The 25,988-nt window shown below is 36.3% G+C and overlaps 1 protein-coding gene across 1 annotated transcript; it reads left to right on the top strand.

The window, feature by feature from the left end:
- The first annotated feature begins 5,149 nt into the window (after nucleotides 1-5,149).
- LOC138697187 (uncharacterized) lies at nucleotides 5,150-23,227 on the top strand. Its single transcript, XM_069822755.1, has 9 exons — nucleotides 5,150-5,265; nucleotides 7,512-7,621; nucleotides 10,198-10,306; nucleotides 13,687-13,733; nucleotides 14,829-14,864; nucleotides 16,328-16,448; nucleotides 19,121-19,200; nucleotides 19,307-19,334; nucleotides 23,009-23,227. Exons 1-9 carry the CDS (start codon nucleotides 5,187-5,189, stop codon nucleotides 23,056-23,058), a joined length of 660 nt encoding a protein of 219 aa, XP_069678856.1. The 5' UTR covers nucleotides 5,150-5,186; the 3' UTR covers nucleotides 23,059-23,227.
- Nucleotides 23,228-25,988: the final 2,761 nt, after the last annotated feature.

The raw sequence follows: 25,988 nt of genomic DNA on the forward strand, positions 1-25,988 counted from the left end.
AATGTTTCTACACAATCTGACAAAAATTCCATCGAAGAACAGCTTTGAAGAATAGGAGATATGATTGGATGATTGGTACGTGGGATCTGATGTGAGTATATCTACAAACTGGTGTACACGTTAGGAAAAAACTTCAAATTTTAGACTTTCTTACGGAAGAATAGTTACTCCTTTGAATATATCAGCATTGGCAGCACAGGACGACATCAGCATTAGGAGCACAGGACATCAGCATTAGGAGCACAGGACATCATAATTAGGAGCACAGGACATCATAATTAGGAGCACAGGGTGACATCAGCATTAGGAGCACAGGACATCATAATTAGGAGCACAGGGTGACATCAGCATTAGGAGCACAGGACATCAGCATTAGGAGCACAGGACATCAGTATTAGGAGCACAGGACGACATCAGTATTAGGAGCACAGGACATCAGCATTAGGAGCACAGGACATCAGTATTAGGAGCACAGGACGACATCAGTATTAGGAGCACAGGACATCAGCATTAGGAGCACAGGACATCAGTATTAGGAGCACAGGACATCAGCATTAGGAGCACAGGACATCAGTATTAGGAGCACAGGACGACATCAGCATTAGGAGCACAGGACATCAGCATTAGGAGCACAGGACGACATCAGCATTAGGAGCACAGGACGACATCAGCATTAGGAGCACAGGACATCAGCATTAGGAGCACAGGACATCAGCATTAGGAGCACAGGACATCTGCAGTAGGAGCACAGGACATCAGCATTAGGAGCACAGGGTGACATCTTCTAACACAAAATAGAAACATATTATTTATTAATGAATGTCTTTGAAAGGGCATGATATTGTAAACTTGAGTTTCAGCAATAAAATAAAAGAGAGATAGCATGAAAAAGTTAACATGTTTGTGAGTTATGAGGGAAACGCTTCATCACTGCACATTGAACTGCCACCATTTTGAATTTTAAAAACATATATATATTATTGTTTTTGTTTCCATATAGTTGAAGGACAGAGTTTTACACATGCCAGTTTTCATTATTGTACAAGATACAGTAATGGAGGAGAAAAATGTTGAATATTTCCAAACATTTTACTGCTGCAAGCTGTACCTAGCCCCTTAAGACATCTACTGGCACTTCATAAACATCCTATCATAGTATATCGGGGCAGCGTAACTCCGCCTTCCAGGTGCCCCAACCTTAAAAGTAGGTTACAAATAAGCCACTGCCAGGAGAGACCAGAAATGTAAAATTACAACCTGGTGACAGTGGGGAAGAATAATATTAAATCCCTATATGCTATACTCAGAAAAATTGACGGTACTACCGTTTAATAATTACGAAGCTAGATTGATAATTAACTTGCTTCTTATTTATAAAATCAGTCCTCATATCCGGGTGGAGAGAATTGTTGGGGAACGAAAAGAAATCATGGGAAATCATGTGCTTATTTATTTAATGACCCTTTTCTTAACATTGAAGCAATTTAAACTTTGTGCATCAGACATACAGACGTGGAGAGCTTCTGTCAGTGTATGCATGGTACCAAGTTTCACACGTGACGTCGCATTGACAGCAGACAGTCGGTCATGATGGCTGAATTTTAACCAAAAAGAATGTTCTATTCTAAGGGAAGAATATGAGCTAGTGCTTAGGAAATAAAGAATAGAAAAGCAAGAGGAGATGATGGAGACCCCACTGAGTTAGTGAAATGATTGGGTGAAGACACAAAGGAAATTGTATTGTTATGCACTAACATTATATGAGAACGGTGAATGGCCTAAAAATTTTACAGAGACAGTGTTGCTGCCGAAACCGAAGAAAAAGTTTTTTTAAGTAACTTATTTTACGACGCTTTATCAACATCTAGGTTATTTAGCGTCTGAATGAGATGAAGGTGATTATGCCGGTGAAATGAGTCCGGGGTCCAGCAACGAAATTTACCCAGCATTTGCTCATATTGGGTTGAGGGAAAACCCCTGTAAAACCTCAACCAGCTAACTTGTCCCGACCGGGAATCGAACACGGGCCACCTGGTTTCGCGGCCAGACGCGCTAGCCGTTACTCCACAGGTGTGGACTCCGAAGAAAAATAATGCCAAGAAATGTAAGAAATCCAGGATTATCAGCCCGATATCGCACTTGGCGAAGATTCTCCTGAGAATAATGAATCAACATGTCTATTCTAAGATGGACGGGGAATTAGAAGACGAGCAGTTTGGCTGCAGAAAGGAAAAAGGTACGAGAGATACAATTGGACTGCTGTGAACAATCGGGGAAAGATTCCTAGAGAAGAATAAAGAAGCGTATGTAGTACTTGTAGATTTGGAAAAGGTATTTGACAAAGTTATTGCATTAAACATATGGGGATCCTCAAGAAAATTGGCGTGAATTGGAAATATAGAAAACTATTCAGTAATTTTCCTATGAAACGAGTCGAAAACAATATCGAGAGAAAAAATGTCAGCGGCAAGTGGAATAGGGAGAGGAATACCACAAGACTGTCATTTATAACCTAGTCTGTTCAACATCTACTTGGGGATTTAATGATTTTGATTTATTTTATTGGGTTATTTTACGACGCTGTATCAACATCTAGGTTATTTAGCGTCTGAATGAAATGAAGATGATAATGCCAGTGAAATGAGTCCAGGGTCCAGCACCGAAAGTTATCCAGCATTTGCTCGTATTAGGTTGAGGGAAAATCTCGGAAAAAAACCTCAACCAGGTAACTTGCCCCGACCGAGATTCGAACCCGGGCCACCTGGTTTCGCGGCCAGACGCGCTGACCGTTACTCCACATGTGTGGACCGGATTTACTGAAGAACTGTTTTAGAACATGGGAGGAGTGAAAGTAGGAGGAAGAAGAATTATGTGCATAAGATTTGCTGATGATGCGGCGTTGTTAGCAGAAGACGAAATGGTACTAAGAGATATGACAGCTGTGAGCAGTATGAGGTGAAGATAAATGCTAAATGCTAATGCTTATTAGAAGAAAAAGGAAGAAGGTAAACTTGAAAATTCTAACTGAGGTTGTGGAATAATTTGACAGGTTCAAATACTTGGGATGTACTATAAGCTGCTGGACAGGAGGTCGAGAGGAGGATAGTAATGGCAAAGGAAGCTTTTAATACAAAAGAAATATTTACTGTGCACCTCCGAAAAAAATAACTGAGGAAGAGACCAGTACGAGTAAATGCTTTGTGTGAAATATGGCATTGTATGGGGCAGAAACATGGACATTACGACGAAGAAAGAGAAACGAATAGAAGCATTTGAAATGTGGATATGGAGAAGGATGGAGCGTGTGAAATGGACAGACAGAATAAGAAATGAAGCTGTTGGAAAGAACGGGTGAAGAAAGAATGATGCTGAAACTGATCGGGAAGAGCATAAGAAATTTGTTGGTCAATGGCTGCGAAGAAACTGCCTACTAAAGGACGTACAGGGACATTATTTTATTTTTACTAACACTTTTAATATTAACCTGGCTAAACCTCTGGATCAACGCCATTTGCTACCCCTTTCAACGATTGGAGTTCGATGATACTGGCGTAATATACAAACAAATCACTTTATTAGATATAGGAGGGAAGAAAAGAAGTTCATCCATTTACGTAAACTAGGAAATATCGCGCTTTTGAGTTTGATCATTTTCATTAGGTTTTTGTTTAATCAAAATACAGTACAGTATTAACAATGACTGCTTTTACTCACGAACTGAGCTATCCATGCGGACGTATTCATTATGCAGTGTATATTATACTGTCTACAGCACATTAGCGTACACTATAGAGACTGAAGTTAAATTGAAAAATAATCATAACATGGATATTTAAACACATTTTTTTAAATGGTGGCCGTTCATTTCGATACGGGCTTCAGTTCTAATGTGCATATTATCGCACTATGGACTATTGTACCTAATCCCAATTACCAGTTTCGTCCTTCGTACTAGTAACTCATGTTGAAATAATTCTGTACCTACTCTATATTAGAGTACCTTACGTACTGTAAATTCAGTCTTCACTTCTGCCCGATCAGAAAAGATAAAATTACTCAGACATACTATCTACTGTTCGTACAAGTGGTTATGTCGTAGGGTCCTAGAAAGGGAGGAAATCACGTGACAGTTAATTACTTAACGAGGCCCTTTTAATTAAGTTATTTTAAACAGTTGTATAATATTACGTAAACGTCCAATTCCTAACAGAAATTCATGTTTTCAGAAAAGAGCTAAGTCAGCCCAGCCAGTAGCTGGCGAAAAAATACGACGTAGGCAAATGGACAACAGTACCTATGCCAAAATGATTCAATATTGAAAGCTCTTTCGTCCCTGGAAAACGTGAACATATTTTTGGAACGTACTGTTTGCTATGACCGTAAGGCTATTATGACTGTATATGCGGTCTTGGATCTGTGTGGAGGACGGTTGAACTTCATTAGTAGAAGGGGTGGGAGTGAAGTACATTCAAAAACTCAGGTACAATAAAAATTGAAGTAAAAATAAAATGATGTCTCTGTACTAGTAGGAATGGTAAACGGGAGAAGAGTTCGGGGCGGAACAAGGTATTAGATAGTAGACAACATTAAGATAATTATATGAATCAAATGCGGAGTCTAAGAGGAAGGCAAAAAAAAAAGGAAATACCGGAGAATGCTGGATTTGTAGTGGAGTGAGTGAGTGAGTGAGTGAGTGAGTGAGTGAGTGAGTGAGTGAGTGAGTGAGATGCAGTCTTGTAATAAATATGGAATATTAAACAACGTAACGGATACAGACTCGCATTTAACATTTAAATATGACATCTGAAGGTAAATCTAACTACTAGTGCCACGTGACTGAACCAGATATTAAGCATCTGTTCAACACCACAATGGAACAATCAAAAAGGGAGGACAGTTGTTTAAAATACAACACAATGGCGCACAATTCACTACTCCTAAAATGTAACTACACAAATTTTTTTGACATATACGCTCTTTTGTTAAAAAGATGATATTGTTGCCAATTTGGATGCGTTTTGTACTCCCTGTCTAGTTAACACAGGAAATATACTGTCGCATTTGAACAAAATTTTCTGTTGTTCGTGGAGCGTCAAGAAACAGGAAAATAAACATCCGCTGGAGACGATTGTAGTCAGGTATAAAAGCTGCAGCTGTTAGGAGCCTGCCACACTCAACACTCCACAATGGAATGCCTTCTGCCACTGATTCTGGTGACGTGTTTCGCAGCAAGCACCACAACGTTTCACATCAACACGGAATTCGGTGAGCAAATATTTTAATATACCTGTCTTTAGATTAAATTTAATAACTTCTGATTACTCAAACACTCTGTATATAGAAGAAGTACGAAATGGAAATATAAAAATTGGAAATTTATCTTTTGAAGAGGTGGAGAAATTCAAATATCTTCGAGCAACAGTAACAAATATAAATGATACTCGGGAGAAAATTAAACACAGAATAAATATGGGAAATGCCTGTTATTATTCGGTTGAGAAGCTTTTATCATCCAGTCTGCTGTCCAAAAATCTGAAAGTTAGAATTTATAAAACAATTATATTACCGGTTGTTCTTTATGGTTGTGAAACTTGGACTCTCACTTTGAGAGAGGAGCATAGGTTAAGGGTGTTTGAGAATAAGGTGCTTAGGAAAATATTTGGGGCTAAGAGGGATGAGGTTACAGGAGAATGGAGAAAGTTACACAACGCAGAACTGCACGCATTGTATTCTTCACCTGACATAATTAGGAACATTAAATCCAGACGTTCGAGATGAGCAGGGCATGTAGCACGTATCAAGAATCCAGAAATGCATATAGAGTGTAAGTTGGGAGGCCGGAGGGGAAAAGACCTTTAGGGAGACCGAGACGTAGATGGGAAGATAATATTAAAATGGATTTGAGAGAGGTGGGATATGATAATAGAGAATTGATTAATCTTGCTCAGGATAGGGACCAATGGCGGGCTTATGTGAGGGCGGCAATGAACCTCCGGGTTCCTTAAAAGCCAGTAAGTAAGTAAGTAAGTAAGTAAGTATAGAAGAAGTGCGTCCTTCTGTGTGTGCTAGTTCGAAGGTTCGATTAAGGGACACTACAAAGAGAGCGAGATGGCTCATGCGTTCCTCGTGGAACTTGCATTCGGGAGGTCCGTGGTTCGATTGCCGGACCGACCAATCTGACTGTGGTTTTCCACAGTTACGTAGGCAGATTTCGGGTTTAAATTTTCGTTGTCACGGTCCATTTCTCTTCCCTTCCAATGTAGAAAAAAAAAGTTTAAAATTTCATATCATTCACCTTCTTCATCTCATTCCATAGACATATATAGGTCAAGACGCTAGTCTTCGTTTGCTTAAGGGGAGGGCGACCTCTCCGCAAACGTTCCTGGGTTCCCAGCCTTCCGCAATATCTCTACCAGGATTCATTCCTCAAGAGGACTTTCAAGGGCGCTTCGACACTTTGGAAGGGCCGTTGGAATGGATCCTGTGCTGCTTGCTAACGTGAGCAGTATGAACTTAGGGCGGACGGGGGGAGTAGGTGGCCCTCATTGGGTAAGCGGGTGAGGGGTCACATGCGGCCGGTAGGGTGGTACACCTCATCCTCATTCGTCCCTAATGTAACCTAACCAAAGGGACACTATGTCTGAATTATTGACCAAGATGGTAAAAATAAATAATTTTTGTTTTTTTTTACATAAATAATTACCTTATACATTTCTTTATAAGAGATGACTTACATATGCTAGTTGCACATTGCAGATGGAAGCACAACTTAGGAAGGTAAACAAATATTGATTGTTAACATCATTCTAGAATGAGTTGAGTCTTGCACAAAACTAAAAGCAAGTGCAAGATAAAACAAAAACAAAAAAATATATATATATGTAAATTGTAGAAATTGTATTTAAATAATACTATATTTTTGTGTAAAAATTATTGTAAAGTGTGTAATGTAAGGGTTAAATTGATTTACTTGTATGTACTTTATGATCTATAATATAATAATATTATATATTTCTTTAACATTCTGGCCTATATTAACATCCGCCTCCTAATTTTAAAGGTCTGACAACCATTTTTAAAATGCCACACCAACTAAAAAAATTGCGTTTTCTCAAAACTACGTTTTTGGTCAATAATAAAGTTCCTAGAGGCTTCCATTTGCTCCGATTTACACGAAACTTTGAAAGAAAACTCAGCACATTGCAATACACAAAGCTGTGCATGGAATCCGCTCTTCACTGAAAACTTTTCGTGATATGAATGTTTAACTTCTAAAAATTAAAGTTAATTATCAAGCAAAAATTAAGACATTTTTATCGCATGAATCAATGTTCAAATTTCAAAATTCATGCTTACTTTTCTTTATCATGAAATGAAAGTCCTTCACAAAAGATTTTTAAAAGCAAAAACAATTCTGAAGCAGTCAGGGATGTACATACAAGATTTATCTGAATCCCATAATTGTTGATGGAAAGTATCATATTACTATTACTGTTATTTCACTTTTGCAGAACCCAATTTTCCAACGCTTGGTTCCTTCTTCAACCAAGGAAGCAGGACTCTGAAACTGTCCAGAGCAACTAGAGCTTCTGATGAGGGATATGCCAAATTTGACGAAGAGGTGAGCTGTATTTCATTCTGTGAAAACAGTATAATTTTTAAATTTGCTTATTTAATAACGTTCTTTGTCGAATTACAGATTTTCAGATTTTTCATTTTTTTAAGCCCTTCGCCGAAAAAACATTTCTCCTGTCTCAGAGACGTTATTTTATAAAATCCTGCCTTTTATACTGTTCTTGCAAAGAGCTAGTCAGGCAGATATAAAGCTGAAGCATGCAGGATGTCTTTCCCAGCTATGATGAATTGATTACAGCATTTACAGAGTTGCCCGAAACTATCCATAAGATTTGAATTTCTGAAGCCAGTATAGACCTAACACTAGGGTTTTAGATTAGCTGAAAGATTACGACATGATGATTTGAGAACATTATGGTAGAAATTCTGGGAATTTTCAGACTTTCCCAGCTCTGCCAAGATTCTGGAATTCGCTACCTGCTAGCATCAGGGACTGTCGAAATAAAATTGAATTCAAACGCAAACTTACTAGGCACTTGGTCAGTAATTGATTTCTTGTAAATAGTTTCCTTAATCTATCACAAAATATTTCAATATCCAGTAATTTAATCACTATAAAATTTTGTTATTCTAGGTTTAATTTGTAATTCAGTAAATATAAAATATTCTTTCTTTTCTATGATAAATTATCTAGCTTTAATTAGTCAGGTAATCTTTTCGTACTTTGATTGTTATTGTAATTGTAATTGTAAATTTGATACTAATTGTAATTTAATTGTAATTGTAAATTTAATACTAGTTGTAATTTTATTCTTCATATTATAGTTGGAATCTCCTGGTAGAGGGGCAGAGAAGACCTGACGGCCTTATCTCTACCAGGTTAAATAAATAAATACTACTACTAAATACTACTACTACTTTCGTTTGGCATTTTTGATAAAATTTAACGTTAAATAAGCAATTTAAATAATGAAAAGTTAAATCCAGAGGCACTCAGAGCTAAGAATTCCACCGAGAAAACTAGAGTGTTGTACTTGGGAAAGTTTTCTAAAGCTGATTCACAATTTCCGAATTCAAACTTCAGGTAGATGAGTCACAAGGACTGCAACATGAATCTTGTAGACAACATGTAACTTACGAATGAAACTCTTAACAGTATCAAAAGAAAATACAGGCAGTATTTTTAATGGTGTTAACTTTACTTATACGTCAGCGCGTGGTTCACAAGATCCATGCTGCAGTCCATGTGACTCATTTACCTATTGTCTTCCTCCGACGAGTTTAGCGCTGGACCTGAGGTATTCTTGCCATCGGTGCGGGGGGTGCAGGTAGATTCTTTTGTTGCTACAGCCAAGCCGATCGGAGTGGGAAGTATTAATCGTCCAAAAATATGCAGTCTTCAGTTTGTAGTAGTGTGTGAATATTTCATATGCATATTGTTTACCTAGGCCTATATGGTTTTGTTATTAATATATTAAATATATTGTTGCAATTTTTGCTCAAACATCTCCCTGATGTTAGCTATGTTAATATTATATGAATTACTCATATTAAATATTTTACCGTTACAAGTCATTTTTAAGGAAACATGCTGTGGAAAAGTTTTTGGTTTTATTCTATTGGAATTTTAGAATATGTGTGATTGGTATCGTGTAAAACAGATTCCTATAATGTCATGCGAAAATCATTTGTTGGTGGTATCTTAAAATACAAATCAAGTAGTTTTACTTCTCAAGTGAGTTCAGCAGTACAGTATATTTAAATTAATCAATTTACAAATTTAATTCAATTCTATTAATCACTAAATTTTATAGTATGATTCTTCTTTTCATTTATATTATTTTAAATTTATTATGATTTTTCTTTTTATTTATTTTATTGTATTTGTATTTCTGGTGGTGTGATGGCCTTAACTTCACCAGAATAAATAAATAAATAAATAAATAAATAAATAAATAAATAAATAAATAAATAAATAAATAAATAAATAAATAAATAAATAAATAAATAAATAAAATTTTATACAATACTTTCCTTCTCTGAACACGTAAGTACGAATGGTTGTATCTCTATCTCGCCAAAAATACGTTAGAAAACTAATAGGCATACTGCTCTCGTAAATTGGGGGAATGTTTTCAGTATGATTGTACTTCCAGACTGCCGCTGTCACTGTTCCCTCCCACTCCAGTACCGCGCTAGACTAGTCGGAACCGCATTCCTCTCAGCACTAAACACCTCAGAGGATGACAGTAATTGTTAAATTTTGGAAGCTTGTGAATCAGGCCTAAAAACCCTATCAAATGACACCACATCCATCCTAGCACATTGTGACATTCTTAGCTTTCAGTGCATACAAATGCGAAGTCCAGTGCTAATGCCAGAAACTGATAGAGTTGGCAACACTGGTAATATCTAGTCATTACCATTGTAACACATTTCGCGTATACTAACGCTGTTCACACCACCATGCGGGTAGACCAGTCATTTATCGTCAGACAGCAAATAATTCTGAATAACAACGAACAGTAAAACTCTCGACCTGTTATGTGTAATTGAATCTTGTCATTACTAGCCTTAAGTTATCTATGCACAAAAAATTTCTATTCCATTAAAATATTTCAGAGATGTTGCAACACCTCGGAGGTTAGTTCCGATTCCACATTGACCAAGCAAGAAGAGAAAAATACGGATGACTGCGTAAAAGAAGTGCAAGACAAGTTCGGAGCATCTGGTGAGTTTCAATTTTTATTACAGAAATGGACACTAGAAAACATAGGTCTAAATATTTTACAAAGAATTTCAAGATACGACTACATTAAGATGTTTCTTAGATGTAAATATGAGATCGCATAAATTTCTCGTACAGGCTCGCAACTCCTCTATCTATCGTCCAATGCTCATTAAGAACAGAGCTTCAAATTCATGCTACACCTTAAATGAACCCCATATTGTGCTAAATTATGTTAGGCTATCTTTACCCTTGTCTTTCTGTGGCTGTTCGACATTCCGTGTTTGAAACGGGTAAATCTGTCTATTCGGGTAGAGTTCACACCTGTGGAGTAACGGTTAGTGCGTCTGATCTCGAAACCAGTTGGTCCGGGTTGGAATCCCGGTCAGGGAAATTTACCTGGTTGAGGTTTCTTCCGGGGTTTTTCCTCAACCCAATGTAAGAAAATGCTGGGTAACTATCGGTGCTGAACTCCGGTCTCATTTCACTGGAACTATCACCTTCATTCCATTCAGACGCTAAATAACCTGAGATGTTGATACAGCGTCGTAAAATAACCCGCTCTTCGGGTAGATGTTACTCTTGTCTACAGTATGATTCAGTAAAAGGTAAAAAAATTGCAGAAGCAATAAGAGATGCTCTACAAAACAGTTTGAGAAAGGGAAGTTTCGGTCTGCGAAGCCAGATTAAGAAGATATGAACTTCAATATGTATATCTCTATCGAGTAATCTTTTCCATATTAATTGAGGAGGTCAGAAGCACTTCCGTTACTTTTGAGAAAATGTGATTGGAAGTTAATAAGAGTTCGTAAATTCCGTGAAATTCTAATTTCAATTTTAATTTTACTGTGTGATGTTGTTAAAAGACATAACTCTTTGCCACTAAAACTTTAGATATTTTAGCTTTCCTAGATGCACTTAACTCATATTTTTTACAAATGTCACTTTTACCCCTTTGCAACTGACTCCCTTATTTATTTTTACACTTAATATTATTTACATTTCTAAATTACTTTCACATCACTGTAGCTAAATGACAGCTGTGAGCAGTATGGAATGAAGATAAATTCCAATAAGACGAAGACCATGGTCATAGGAAGAAAAGTAAAGAAGGTAAACTTGCGAATTCTAAATGAGGCAGTAGAGCACGTGAACAGCTTCAAATAAGCAGTAACATGAGCTGCTGCCACGAAGTCAAAAGGAGGATAGCAATGGCAAGGAAAGTTTTTAATAGAAAAAGGAGCATCTTCTGCGGACCTCTGGAAAAAGAACAAAGGAAGATGCTAGTGAAGTGCTTTGTGTGGAGTGTAGCGTTGTATGGGGCAGAAACATGGACATTACGACGAATAGAAATATTTGAAATGTGGATATGGAGAAGGATGAAGCGTGTGAAATGGACATACAGAATAAGAAACGAAGCTGTGTTGGAAAGAGTGGATGAAGAAAGAATGATGATTAAACTGATCAGAAAGAGAAAAAGGAATTGGCTGGGTCACTGACTGAGAAGAAACAGCCTACTGAAGAATGCACTGGAAGGAATGGTGGACGGGAGAAGAGTTCGGGGCAGAAGAAGATATCAGATGATAAATGACATTATGGATCACATGCGGAGACAAAGAAGAAGGCAGAAAACAGGAAAGACTGGAGAAAGCTGGGTTTGCAGTGAAAGACCCGCCTTTGGGCAGAACACTACTAATGAATGATCGTTAACAAAGCTGAGTTAAGCACGAATCACTTTGTACTTTACAATAGTTGTTCAAAATGATGGCCATGAACTTCAATGCAAGGATGTCATCGGCGCACGGGTTTCTGTCGCACTCTCAAATATCCCTGACGTCTTTTTAATCACAAGACAGGCTACTACAATCCTGGCAACTAATTCCACACCCATATTGATTGAGCACTTCTATTGTAAAAAGTGATTTTAGATATCCCTGTAGAAAATAATCCAGTTCATGTCGAGTGATCTAGCAGGGTACTAGAATAGGACTTCTTCTTCCAATCCAGCGACCAGGAAATATATCATCCAGATGGTTGCGGATTTCAACACTGAAGTGAGGAGGTGCTCTGTTGTGTTGCAGCCACATCCTCTCACGGACAGCAAAGGGAACGTCTTCCAATATATCTCAAGTAAAACTCTGCACGAATCGCAAGTATCTGAGTACTAGTGACTGTTCAGATAGACAGGCCCACTGAAATGATCTTGTAGTCTACAAAGTCGATCCAGCGAAACACACTCGCTCTCCTTAATCTGCCTTCCCAGGCCCCAAGTTCCTTATCTCAAAATTTTCAGTACAACATACTCTATTTACTTTTTATTTTTTTCGTACTCCTATCGAATCAGCCTGTAGATGAGTTCCAGCTAAGATGTGACATAAACAGCATGAAATAATTCTATTTCCTGGTTAAGATAATGTCAATTTATTGTTTTGTTTTAATTTTCGATACCGTCTATTTTCAAGTAATGATTATGTGTGCTTTAATTATCGCAATGTAAGTTAGTAAACGTGTAGATTTTTAGAATCAAACACGAAAAATGTATGAAATATTAAAGTTCTGTTTATGTACTGTAGTTGATCAAGTCAGAATTATAAAACAGTTATATTACCGGTTGTTCTGTATGGTTGTGAAACTTGGACTCTCACTTTGCGAGAGGAACATAGATTAAGGACGTTTGAGAATAAGGTTCTTAGGAAAATATTTGGGGCTAAGAGGGATGCAGTTACAGGAGAATGGAGAAAGTTACACAACGCAGAGCTGCACGCATTGTATTCTTCATCTGACATAATTAGGAACATTAAATCCAGACGTTTGAGATGGGCAGGGCATGTAGCACGTATGGGCGAATCTAGAAATGCATGTAGAGTGTTAGTTGGGAGGCCGGCGGAAAAAAGACCTTTGGGGAGGCTGAGACGTAGATGGGAAGATAATATTAAAATGGATTTGAGGGAGGTGGGATATCATGGTAGAGACTGGATTAATTTTGCTCAGGATAGGGATCAATGGCGGGCTTATGTGAGGGTGGCAATGAACCTCCGGGTTCCTTAAAACCACTAAGTAAGTAAGTTATGTAGTTGATCTTCGTGTGGTACAGAAAGTAGCCAGAACTTTTTTGACTATATCAGATAACCTATTTCTGATCATCTACATAACTTATTAAACCAAACATCTTAATCGGCGAAGGATATCCAACTACTAATTTAAGTGGCGAGTAAATTGCAACGCCGCAATTATAGACCGACCTATGTCTCATTACTGCGCAAAAGAGCTTCGCTTACTTACACAGACCTACTTTCTCGACAGGATATTTGTTACCAAATCCATAATTTGCCTGCAATTAAGAGGACAATATAAAATTAATAATCTATGAATCTCTGTTGCAGTTACTATGGCTTACATAATCAAGCACGTATTTTCCAACGAGTCAGACGTAAGTAAATTTAAATGTATATTTATAAATCTTAAATCTGTCTTAATTACAATCATTTTTCCAAGTTAAATTTACAAAACAAAACACTACTGGAGGCACAGTTCAAGTTTCAGACTCTCAGTGGAGCATAGCCTGTATAAATATAACTTTTCGCCAGTGTTTCTTTTTTAGTAGCAATTAATTACAAACTTAAAATGTTAATGTTTTGTATTATCTTTTCGTTTTGTGTTACTGTAATTGTAATCGTTCTTGTTTTGTAAACGAACGTTATTAATTTTTTTTTTTTTTTTTGCTGTATGTACTCGTACATATTTCTGGTGGCGTGGAAGAGAAGGCCTGAGGGTTTTAATACGATCATAATAAATTTATTTATTTATTTATTCATCTATCTATCTATCTATCTATCTATCTATCTATCTATCTATCTATCTATCTATCTATCTATCTATCTATCTATCTATCTATCTATCTATCTATCTATCTATCTATCTATCTATCTATCTATCTATCTATCTATCTATCTATCTATCTATCTATCTATCTATCTATCTATCTATCTATCTATCTATCTATCTATCTATCTATCTATCTATCTATCTATCTATCTATCTATCTATCTATCTATCTATCTATCTATCTATCTATCTATCTATCTATCTATCTATCTATCTATCTATCTATCTATCTATCTATCTATCTATCTATCTATCTATCTATCTATCTATCTATCTATCTATCTATCTATCTATCTATCTATCTATCTATCTATCTATCTACCTATCTACCTACCTACCTATCTACCTACCTACCTATCTATCTATCTACCTATCTACCTACCTACCTACCTATCTATCTATCTATTTATTAATTTATTAAATATACACATTATAAAATTAACAAAATTGTATCACACAAATAATAAATGAAAATTATTAGAGAATGATGTAAGGAGATGCCAAACCAATGCTTTCCTACCAAAAAAGTCGACTGAGCCGTCAAAGTTTAATTCGTGAATGTGTTTCCATACGAATTATGGTTATATTCAAATTCATAAATTTGCAAAATTGCATGTAATTTTATCTTTTTGTCTTTCAGTGCTTCACTCAATGTGTTTTCCGGAAGAACAATGTGGTAAGTACTCTATCTTACTAATTTTACACTCGAGATATTTCTCAGTTAAAAGTTGCATTACTACCTAAAGCCTGTGTGATGTATCTTGTCTCACTGTGAAAAGAGAGAGAAAGGAGATATGTCTTACTTCGACTGTGTTGTTATGGCGATGGGGGAGTGGAGCGGTGCCGTCCATCCATCCAGTGGCGGAAGGGACTAGTTGATACATTCTGTAGCGCAAAATAAAATAACAAATTATATCTCTTCGTACCGTGTAGTTCCGTCACTGAACTTCTATTTCAAGAAACTGACTTCCGGCAGCCTGTACAATAACAAGGTTTTGAAAGGAATCCTGAAAATTTACAACCCTCCTATAATCTCCACCCTCATTTGAAGAGACTTGGTTTTATTGCTGCTGAGACAAGATAAACCTTACCAGGTATACAAGTATTGTACTATGTGTGTGCTCAATACCATAAAGTAGTAGTAGTTGTAGCAGCAGCAGCAGCAGTAACAGTATATCAGTATCATTGACAATAATGGTAAACATCATCTCTGATATTTATTAGCTTCATTTAAGCCTGTTATGTCTTCATCTGATTGTGATCAGTAAGAATCAGAATTTTAAGTAAGAACATATTTTGATCTGTGGATAAGCTTCGGGGCTTCTACCGCCTTGTCTTGGTGTTATTGGCTGACGTTTCGACCGCTGTGTTGTGGTCATCTTCAGAGCAGTTGGATAAGGCAATAGTCTGTGAGCTCGTATATATATATATATATATATATATATATATATATATATATATATATAGTTCTGTATGGTTGTGAAACGTGGACTCTCACTTTGAGAGAGGAACAGATGTTAAGTGTATTTGAGGATAAGGTACTTAGGAAAATATTTGGGGCTAAGAGGAAGAACAAATTTTGTTTCAAAGTACACACGTTGCTGATTTCTAGTATGTCGGCATTCCAGCACAAATATTTTCAGCATAAAAAATCATAGAGAATATAGATGCATATTTCACGGTTTAACAAATATGCTTATATTAAAACAATGAAAGATAATTTGTTTCTGTGGTCAGATCGGAAATCATCAACATTTGTTTATCACACGATGCAAAGGAAATTAGTCTGTGTTGAATAAAAACATTGGGAAAAATATTTTACCCAGTACCCTTAAGTAATCTATTTAGCTTTACTGAACACACGTAAGAAATTACTACCTACTGTAAAACACAAGGCAATGAAGTATGACGGATAATTTCGGAAAAACAAGGCAGTAAAGTTACGTTTTTAAAAGCATTTAAAATGCTATAGGATGCCTTCTACCAAAACACAAGTTATACTTATATATTAGGTACTGTTGTGTTGCTTCTTGTGTAAAATCGTGAACTTCCTCTTATGGAAGTAAGTAACCAACTTATAAGTTCATTGGAAAGACAGGAAGAATATCTTATTACGCGTTTTTTCTGTATCCTTAACAGCTGGACGACAACGGGGCTGTTATTGCCTCGGCAGCAACCAAGTACTTGCTGCAATGGTTCGGCGAAAAAGACGAAGCCACGCAGGAGAAAATTTCAAACATTTGCAGTAAAAGGAAATCAGGTATGTGTGAAACAATTATATTGCCGGCTCTTCTGTATGGTTGTGAAACGTGGACTCTCACTTGGAGAGAGGAACAGATGTTAAGTCTATTTGAGAATAAGATACTTAGGAAAATATTTGGGGCTAAGAGGAATGAACTTACAGAGAATGGAGAAAGTAACACAACACAGAACTGCACGCATTGTATTCTTCACCTGACATAATTAGGAACATTAAATCTAGACGTCTGAGATGGGCAGGGCATGTAGCACGTATGGGCGAATCCAGAAATGCATATAGAGTGTTAGTTGGGAGGCAGGAGGAGAAAAGACCTTTGAGGAGGCCGGGACGTAGATGGGAGAATATTATTAAAATGGATTTGAGGGAGGTAGGATATAATGATAGACTGGATTAATCTTGCTCAGGATAGGGACCTATGGCGGGCTTATGTGAGGGCGGCAATGAACCTGGAGGTTTCTTAAAAGCCAGTAAGTAAATAAGTAAGTAAGTAAAACTTTATTAACGCCGACAAAATGATTTACTCGAACATCACCCCACAATAACAACCACAACGAGTTCCATCCAAATACCATCACTCACATTTGAACTTCACCTCTCGCTGAGGACGAAATGCTACTCCAGTATTCTGTACACAAATAAGCAACTATTTAAATGTTATCAGAAATATTTCATCATCATCATCATCATCCTTCACGAATTAGGCCTCTGTAGACCTGTTTCGGTCCCATCTAGCAGTCTTCTTAAAGGTCTTCCTGGTCGACGATGTCCTCTAGGTTTATACTGCATCATAATTTTTGGGATTCTTGAATTTTCCATTCTTCTTACATGATCTAGCCAATTGAATTTATATCTGCTGATTTTTTCTTCTACTGACTCTACTTCTAATTGTTCTAAAATTTCTTCATTCCCTTTTCGGTCTAAAAGATAAAGAAAGGGCACGAATTTCAGAGGAATATGTCATACGTAGCGTTGTTCATGGCGGTCTATATGTAATGTTTTTTTTTTTTTTAATTGGGTTGTTTTACAACGATTTATCATCTGCGATGGCTATCTAGCGTCTGAGGTGACAATGCCAGCAAGATGAGTCCAGTGCTCAAAGTCAACAAGAATTTACTCTTATTGGTTTGAGGGAAAACACCAGAAAAAGCCTCAACCAGGAAACTTATCCCAATCACGATTTGAACCTGCGCCCTCTTGTTTCACAGTCAGACATGTTAACTGTTACACCACAGCGGTGGACTAGATAGGGAAATCATATTGATTTTTTCTAACATAATAACATTATTGTCATATTTTTACATCCACAAAAAAATCAAAGCGTTAAGCATTATAAACAATTTGATTTAATTGGAAAGGATCAGAAGATCATCAATATAATATCACAGAATTTCAGGTACTAAATTAATTAATGTTACATGAATATAATACAAAAGATCTGATAAAGTCACTTATGATTTGTTCATGTCTCGTCTGTAGTTGTATCTAAGATTCTCGCTGCAAAGAAACTAAAGTATACCGATTGCGCTCTTCTAGTATAGCGCCTCTTTGGGATCTCTGTCGTGCTCGTTCTCAACTTCTTCAAGGTCCGAAGGAAGTAAATAAAATGGGAGTGCACAAAATGGAAATATTGCAGTCCATTACCCCAAATGCTGTTAAAATGTTTTCTATAAACTGCATATTATGTACTCTAAAATTTACAAGAATTTTTCAGAGTTCTCTTTTTTTTTTGTGCACGACACACCATTTTTTCTGTTTCGGCGATTTTTAACTCGTTTACACATACTACAGTATATGTTTCATATTAGAGTGTGTTAACTGGATTTTTCACAGCAACATGAAGCTTTAAAATTCAGGCTTCTCAAAACTTTGAATTTTCAGTTGTTTCCTTTTGAATTGGGCCGTCGATAAACATTGTTAATTAAGCCCTTTTACGCATAAATTGAGCTTCATTGAACCCTGCAAATAATTACACAATCTTTTAAATTTGCATCTTAGAAGTACTTACTTCAGTCAGGTCCAATTAGTACTGAATTCGACGGTACCTAAACTTCAGAATACACGGTTTGATTTCATGTAAGAATTCTGTGTTAAGGACTCGCTAACTTACGTACTTACTTACTGGCTTTTAAGGAACCCGGGGGTTCATTGCCGCCCTCACATAAGACCGCCATTGGTCCTTATTCTGAGCAAGATTAATCCATTCTCTATCATCATATCCCACCTCCCTCAAATCCATTTTAATATTATCTTCCCACCTACGTCTCGGCCTCCATAAAGGTCTTTTTCCCTCTGGCCTCCCAACTAACACTCTATATGCATTTCTGGATTCGCCCATACGTGCTACATGCTCTGCCCATCTCAAACGTCTGGATTTAATGTTCCTAATTATGTCAGGTGAAGAATACAATGCGTTCAGGTCTGTGTTGTGTAACTTTCTCCATTCTCCTGTAACTTCATCCCTCTTAGCCCCAAATATCTTATTTGAAAGATTTGTAACAAGCCGTTTTTTACGGTGATGGGTTGTTAGCTAAGTTTCCTATAAAACATGCACGTTGAACTTTACGGTCACAACCTGAACTTATTACTTTGGCAGTCACTATTTTAACTCCACTGAGGCAAATCACTTGTAATAATAAATGCGTAGTGAAATGAAGCACTAATTATTTTTTCAGGTAAATCTCCTGAAGAGGGCATCGCATGCAATAGAGAAGCTTTGAGGTTTACGATTTGCGTGTTCGACTTAACTAATCTTGTAAGTATCGCTTCAAATTGAACTAAAGTAAACAAAAATAATTTCAACCTATCAAATTGCATCTTGAAGAAATCAAATTTAAACATGTTATAATTTTCCATTCCAGTACTGCACTGCTGAGAACCAAATCACAAGTGAGTATTGTTCAATACCAAACCTATAAACAATTCTAATACAAGTAAAATGCGACAGCCTTCAGCAGTGAAATATTAAATTATTAAGTAGGTGAGAGAGAGAGAGAGAGAGAGAGAGAGGCCTACTAAGAATTGAAACACGGAGGAAATGAGTAACAGACGGGCATATAATCAAATAAACACGTTAATGATATATGAACCGTTGAGAGCAGAAGTGATGTAAGTCAAAAATGGGTAATGAGGGTTAAAGTAAACATTCTGTGAAATACAGCACAAAGTAGCAATTAATATTCAATTTATTTAAACTATTAGTAGTCAGTGGATAGCGCTACTTTGCGCTGTATTTTACAGTATTTTTACTTTAAACCTCATCACTCAATTTTGACTTACACCACTTCTGCTCTGAACGGCTCATATACAGTTGAGTTAATTAACAACAGAAAAATACTAGGGCATCGAAAAGTGATGGCAACGTAGTTACTGTTTCACACTAAATTTATTTAGGCTACATTTGACATCACATACTTCAAATATAGTATGTTGCCATGCCAGCAATACGTTGTCAAATTCTTGAAAGACGGCGGACTCCATCTGCAGCAGCATTTATGAATCTCTGTCACTGATCAATCTAAAGCTCTTCGGATGTCAACTCTTGATTGAAAGCGAATGCCTCGCTTCCACTCAACTTGCAATAGTTCAGTATGGCAGGACTTCTTTCCCAGAGGCCTCTTGTAATGCCCTAAACACTGGGTTGCAAGTTTTTCTCTTGCAGCTTGGATTTTTATGAAGCACCTCTGTTCGTACCTTTACTATAAATCAGAAACAGCCATTGTATTTATAAAACATGGCTAATTGTAAGTATGTATGTATTTATTTACACTGCAAGTGGGCAAGCACCCGGTGGCAGTGGTATACACAATATAAACAATACATAATAAAATGATAAGCAATACACAATAAAATTTGCAATACACAATACAATTATACAATACACAATACAATTTTATACACAATACAATTTTATACACAATACAATAAGAATACACAATACAATTTAACACAATAATTACAATTAATAATAAAACATAAATAAAATACCTAATTTTACAATACAACCTACATAATTAATTCGATACTTTCAATATTGCATATTTATGAAACAATCGCTACTCTATTACGTAGTACAATACTTCAATGATCACCGCTAGGAGCACTGATTTACAGCATTGTTGCCATTACTTGTCGAATGCTCTAGCAGTATTACTGTTGACTACACTAAATGGTACCACATGTTTATATATATTTGGTATAAACTTATTTGCAACATATGCAATAGGCCTATATCTTGTAGACAATATGTGCAATATGAACAGTGTTGCATTATTAATTGACCCTAATTTACAATACGAATACCGATACTTAAAAGTTTGTATCTTTGAAGATAGATATTTTTCTCAGTTGCTATCAAGCATGCATCCATTACACGGATCACAATGTGTCTATAAACAAGTACTTTTTGGTAGGTATCTTTTAAATGCCCTTTCCACGTTGTACTTTCACTTATTAAATAAGTATATAATAAATTTTCAATCTTAAGACATATCAACTTGCAAATGTTTATTTGCTACTTAATAAGATATATGAACGTTTTCGCCGTTTGGGGCATCTTCAGATATAACAAAAACATTATAAATTTTAACACTATTGACAAATTTTAATCATAATTGTATATTTTATTTATAACATGAGCTATATGAATAAAATATCCGGCCAATTCAATTTCAAATCTAAAGATTATATCAACAATTATCCTGTATTATTTCACATTTTACATAAAGCTCATGAATCTCATGCATTGCATACATACATTGTTCTTTATTCTTGTTATTTGCATAATTTATTATTATTATAGGTTCAGATTATATGTTTTTGTTATATCTGAAGATGCCCCAAACGGCGAAAACGTTCATGTATCTTATTAAATAGCAAATAAACATTTGCAAGTTGATATGTCTTAAGATTAAACATTTATTATACACTTATTTAATAATTCACTAGGCATATTGAAATATAAAAATGAATTGTAAATGTACTTTCACTTGCCTAGCTCCTTTTTGTATATTTTTCCATGAAACTTTTAATACATGGATTTTTGTAATTTATTTAGCGGGATATCAACCCGTACCACCCGTATAATCATGTTGTGTAAGTCTGCAAAATTTCAGATCGTGTGCCTGGTAGAGGATTTGAACCCAAATACTGAATTTGTTGACGATGTGTTTTGCCACGGCAATGTTGTTCAGTATTACATTTTTTCTTCCTTCTTGTTTCTCAATTACACAGTTTGAATTCTATCATATTGCCGTTAATAGAGAAATAATTAGGACTCAAATTCCTCAACATATTGCTGTATTGTTTTATATTTTGATTTATAGCTCTGTTTACACAGGGACATCATTTTATTTTTACTAACATTTCTAATATTAACCTGGCTATACCTTTGGATTAATGCTTGACAACCGGAAACACAGTTTGCTACTCCCTTCCACGACTGGAGTTCGATGATACTGGCGTAAAATACAAACAAATCACTTTACTAGGTATAGGAGGGAAGAAAAGTAGTTCATCCATTTACGTAAACTAGGAAATATCGGATTTCGAGTTTGATAACTTTCATTGGGTTTTTCTTTAATCAAAATACAGTAGTGTATTAACAATAAGTGTTTTCACTCACGAACTGAGCTATCCATTCGGACGTATTCATTATGCAGTGTATATTATACTGTCTACAGCACATTAGCGTACAATATAGAGAATGGAGTTAAAAATAATCATAATATGGACATTTAAACACAATTTTGAAAATGATAGCCGTTTTTTTCGATACAGACTTCACTACCTTTTTTCATATTATCGCACTATAGACTACTGTAGGCCTACCTAATTCCAATTACCAGTTTCGTCCTTCGTACCAGTAATTCATGTTGAAATAATTCTGTGCCTACTCTATAAAAGAGTACCTTACGTACTGTAAATTCAATCTTCACTTCTGCCCGATCAGAAAAGATATAATTACTCAGACATGCTATCTACTGTCCGTCCAAGTGGTTACGTCGCAGCATCATACAAAGGGAGGAAATCATGTGACAGTTAATTACTTAACGAGGCCCTTTTATTTAAGTTATTTTAAACAATTGTGTGGGTATAATATTATGTAGACGTCCAATTCCTAACAAAAATTAATGTTCCCATAAAAGATCTAAGACAGCCCAGCCACTAGCATTTACAGAGAGGCGAATAGAAGCAGGTGGGGGAAACCGGGATGCGACGCAGGCAAATGGAAAATGATGCAATATTGAAAGCTCTTTCGTCACTAGAAAACGCGAACATATTTTTGGAACGTACTGTTTACTGTGACCGTAAGGCTACCATGACTGTATATGCGGACTTGGACCTGTGTGGAGGACTTCATTAGTAGAAGGGGTGGGAGTGAAGTACATTCAAAAACTCAGGTACAATAAAAATTGAAGTAAAAATAAAATGACGTCCCTGTACATTATGAGCTTAAGAACCCTAAGTCTGGTGATCACAGTTGTGAGCAAGTACACAAATATGTAATCTGTGCAGCATGTGTTCAGTTTGTAATACCAGACTGTTATGTTTTTGTATTTCAGGTGAAGAATGCAATAAAGTTAGAGAAAGGGTTGGAAAACAATACGCATAAGAGTTGTCAGAAGAAGCACGACCGGCACCGAGGAGACCAAATGCGAATATGCTATGTTTGCTATGTAGATAGGATCTTTCTTCTGACTTGGCATGAAATGTGTATTATAAATACAATTAACTTGTGTTTCTGTTAGAGTTAAATACAAATAAAGTTCTTTTCAAATGTACGTCCTTGTAACAATCCCAAACCTGATTCAGTTCCCACATCAATTTTAAATCAGTTATATGGCATACTACTAAGTTGATCTAGAAAAATATTGCATGCAGATAGTCAGTTGGTTATTAAGACAACTTAGGATCGTCTACAGCAGCCGTGGCGAAAATGTGACTCGCGAGTACATTGTGGCTCGCATTGTTAGCTATGCGTTTCTCTTGCTTCCTACATCCCCCAATCCACACCCCTCTCACTCACTGAAGTCAAACTCCGTTCCATTTGTATTTATCTCTGACCTGCGAGTGGCGTATCGTCGCAATGTCTTACTCGAAACCATGTACCTCTACATAAACGAAAGTTTCAAGTAGGATGGGACAACGCATTTTTTTGCTGTCAATATTCATTCATTTTCATTCATTCATTTATTTTATTCCATAGATCTTACATGAGCAATGAAGCTTTAAGATGTGGAACATGTCAACATTTTACATTATTACAATTACAATTTTTACAAATTTTTATAGTTTTACAATTTAGTAATTTTCTACAATTTTTACAATGTTGTACAATTTTTTTTTTTTTTTATGATGAGAATATTAAATGTATGATTTGTTCACAAGTATTACGAGGAAAACGGTTGTATAACATAAAACGGCATTATAATTCATGTTACTTATGAAACATTAAAAGCTTAAGAATTATAATCATCATCATCATCATCATCATCATCTCTGTACGTCGATCCTTTTTCAGCAGATGTACGAATAATTCGGTTAGCTCTTCAATTTTAGACCAAATTGCAGGAAACTGCCTAATAACAGCAAGGCCAACAAAAGGCTTGTGTAGAAATATATTCCGGTAAAGCTGATATCGCAGAATCATAAAGGATATTCAGATAACAGTGTCCATATATAGTTAAGAAACTATTTGTGAAGTCACACCAAACGATGACTTTGAAATCCTGAAGTCCATGTTCGATGACAATGTCACACCAAACGATGACTTTGAAATCCTGAAGTCCTTGTTGGATGACAATGTCACACCAAACGATGACTTTGAAATCCTGAAGTCCTTGTTGGATGACAATGTCACACCAAACGATGACTTTGAAATCCTGAAGTCCTTGTTGGATGACAATGTCACACCAAACGATGACTTTGAAATCCTGAAGTCCTTGTTAGATGACAATGTCACACCAAACGATGAGTTTGAAATCCTGAAGTCCTTGTTGGATGACAAGGTCACACCAAACGATGAGTTTGAAATCCTGAAGTCTTTGTTGGATGACAATGTCTCTAACTGAAAGACCAAATATAATGATTATAATGATGATGATGGTGAGACCTGCGATCAGGAAATGAAAATATTAAAATAAAATCACTCGATTTCAACAATGTGGAGTACTAAAGGAGACGTAAACTTGCTTGATAAAAGTAATTTTTCATATTGGCCTAATTATATGTTCAATTGAAATCGTTTCATATTAAACATTCAAGGGCACAACCGATCCAAATAATTAACTTCAAAATACCAAAATACCCCTAGAGCTACTAGGTAACAAAATAAGATTTATCACCCTTGCTTGCAGTATTTCTTCATTGTTGTCCAATTTTATATCATGCCAGTGAACCTAAATTTGTAATGGTTCAATTTATAAATATGTCATATATCTTATAAAATTGCATACAGATTCACTTGGATTATTAGTAATATTTCTCTGCTTACGAAAATAAATTGATGTAACACGTGTTTTGAAACATAGGTCAAGAAAATGAATCGTGAGTAAGAATAGTATTGAAAACATGATAGAAATACTGAAGACATAGAATGAAAGGTTATGTCACATCTTCATGACATGCATTGATCATTTTGAAATAACTATGGTGTAATGAGGGGAGGTGAGTGAGGTTTGGGAGGAGGATTAATTGTACAGATATTGTTCAGTTAAGTAAAATAACGGATTGGTTTTTTAATGCATAAATGTTTAAACGGAAATACGTACTTTATTGCTTACACTGGCACCATTTATTATATTGTGAGCTTTATTAGTAACAACAATGTAATTTATTCGTCACAACAATAATTCCTTTCTACAATTCGCCTTAAACGCTCTCGTCAACAATTGGATTTTCACTCAACACAGTATTTGTTATAGCACTCCACCGATGACAATGACAATTTACTTGGACTAGTACGAACAACAATGAACTGTTAATCTTAACTAATATTTACAAAGCACTATTTACAAATCAGAACTATCAGTTCTCAGTTCACAGTTCTTCTATCTCAGTCACTCGAGTTCACAGTATCTCGAACCACAGACCTTCAGAGACAGTTCACTGTACTCGAACTCGGGTCCCTCCAACTGCGGCCACTGCACTCGAACTCAGGTCCCTCCAACTGCGGTCCACTGCACTCGAACTCAGGCCTTCGGATGCTGACGCAGATGCGGACGCACACTCGAGTCGAACTCCGGCTGGCTTACTTGCTCTGGCTTACTCACTGACTGAATAACTGAAAAACTCTGCTCGAGTTCGCTGGCGCTTCTTTTTTTATAGCAAAATCATAGTTGCGAGAACCTTCTACAGGTGTGTAGAGAATTATCTGGATATCTCCACTTCGACGCATTTCTGGAAGGGTCGGGAAGGTCCATTCCCCCTTACTCCGCATGCAGCAGTTGCGCGTGCACTCTCCCCTCGTCGCGTGGGCCTTTCCCTTTCCCCTCGTCGCGCCGTCCCTCATGCTTCATGATGCCCGCGCGATATGCTCTCTCT

Source organism: Periplaneta americana, chromosome 3 (assembly GCF_040183065.1).
Source record: "Periplaneta americana isolate PAMFEO1 chromosome 3, P.americana_PAMFEO1_priV1, whole genome shotgun sequence".
Lineage (NCBI taxonomy): Eukaryota > Metazoa > Arthropoda > Insecta > Blattodea > Blattidae > Periplaneta > Periplaneta americana.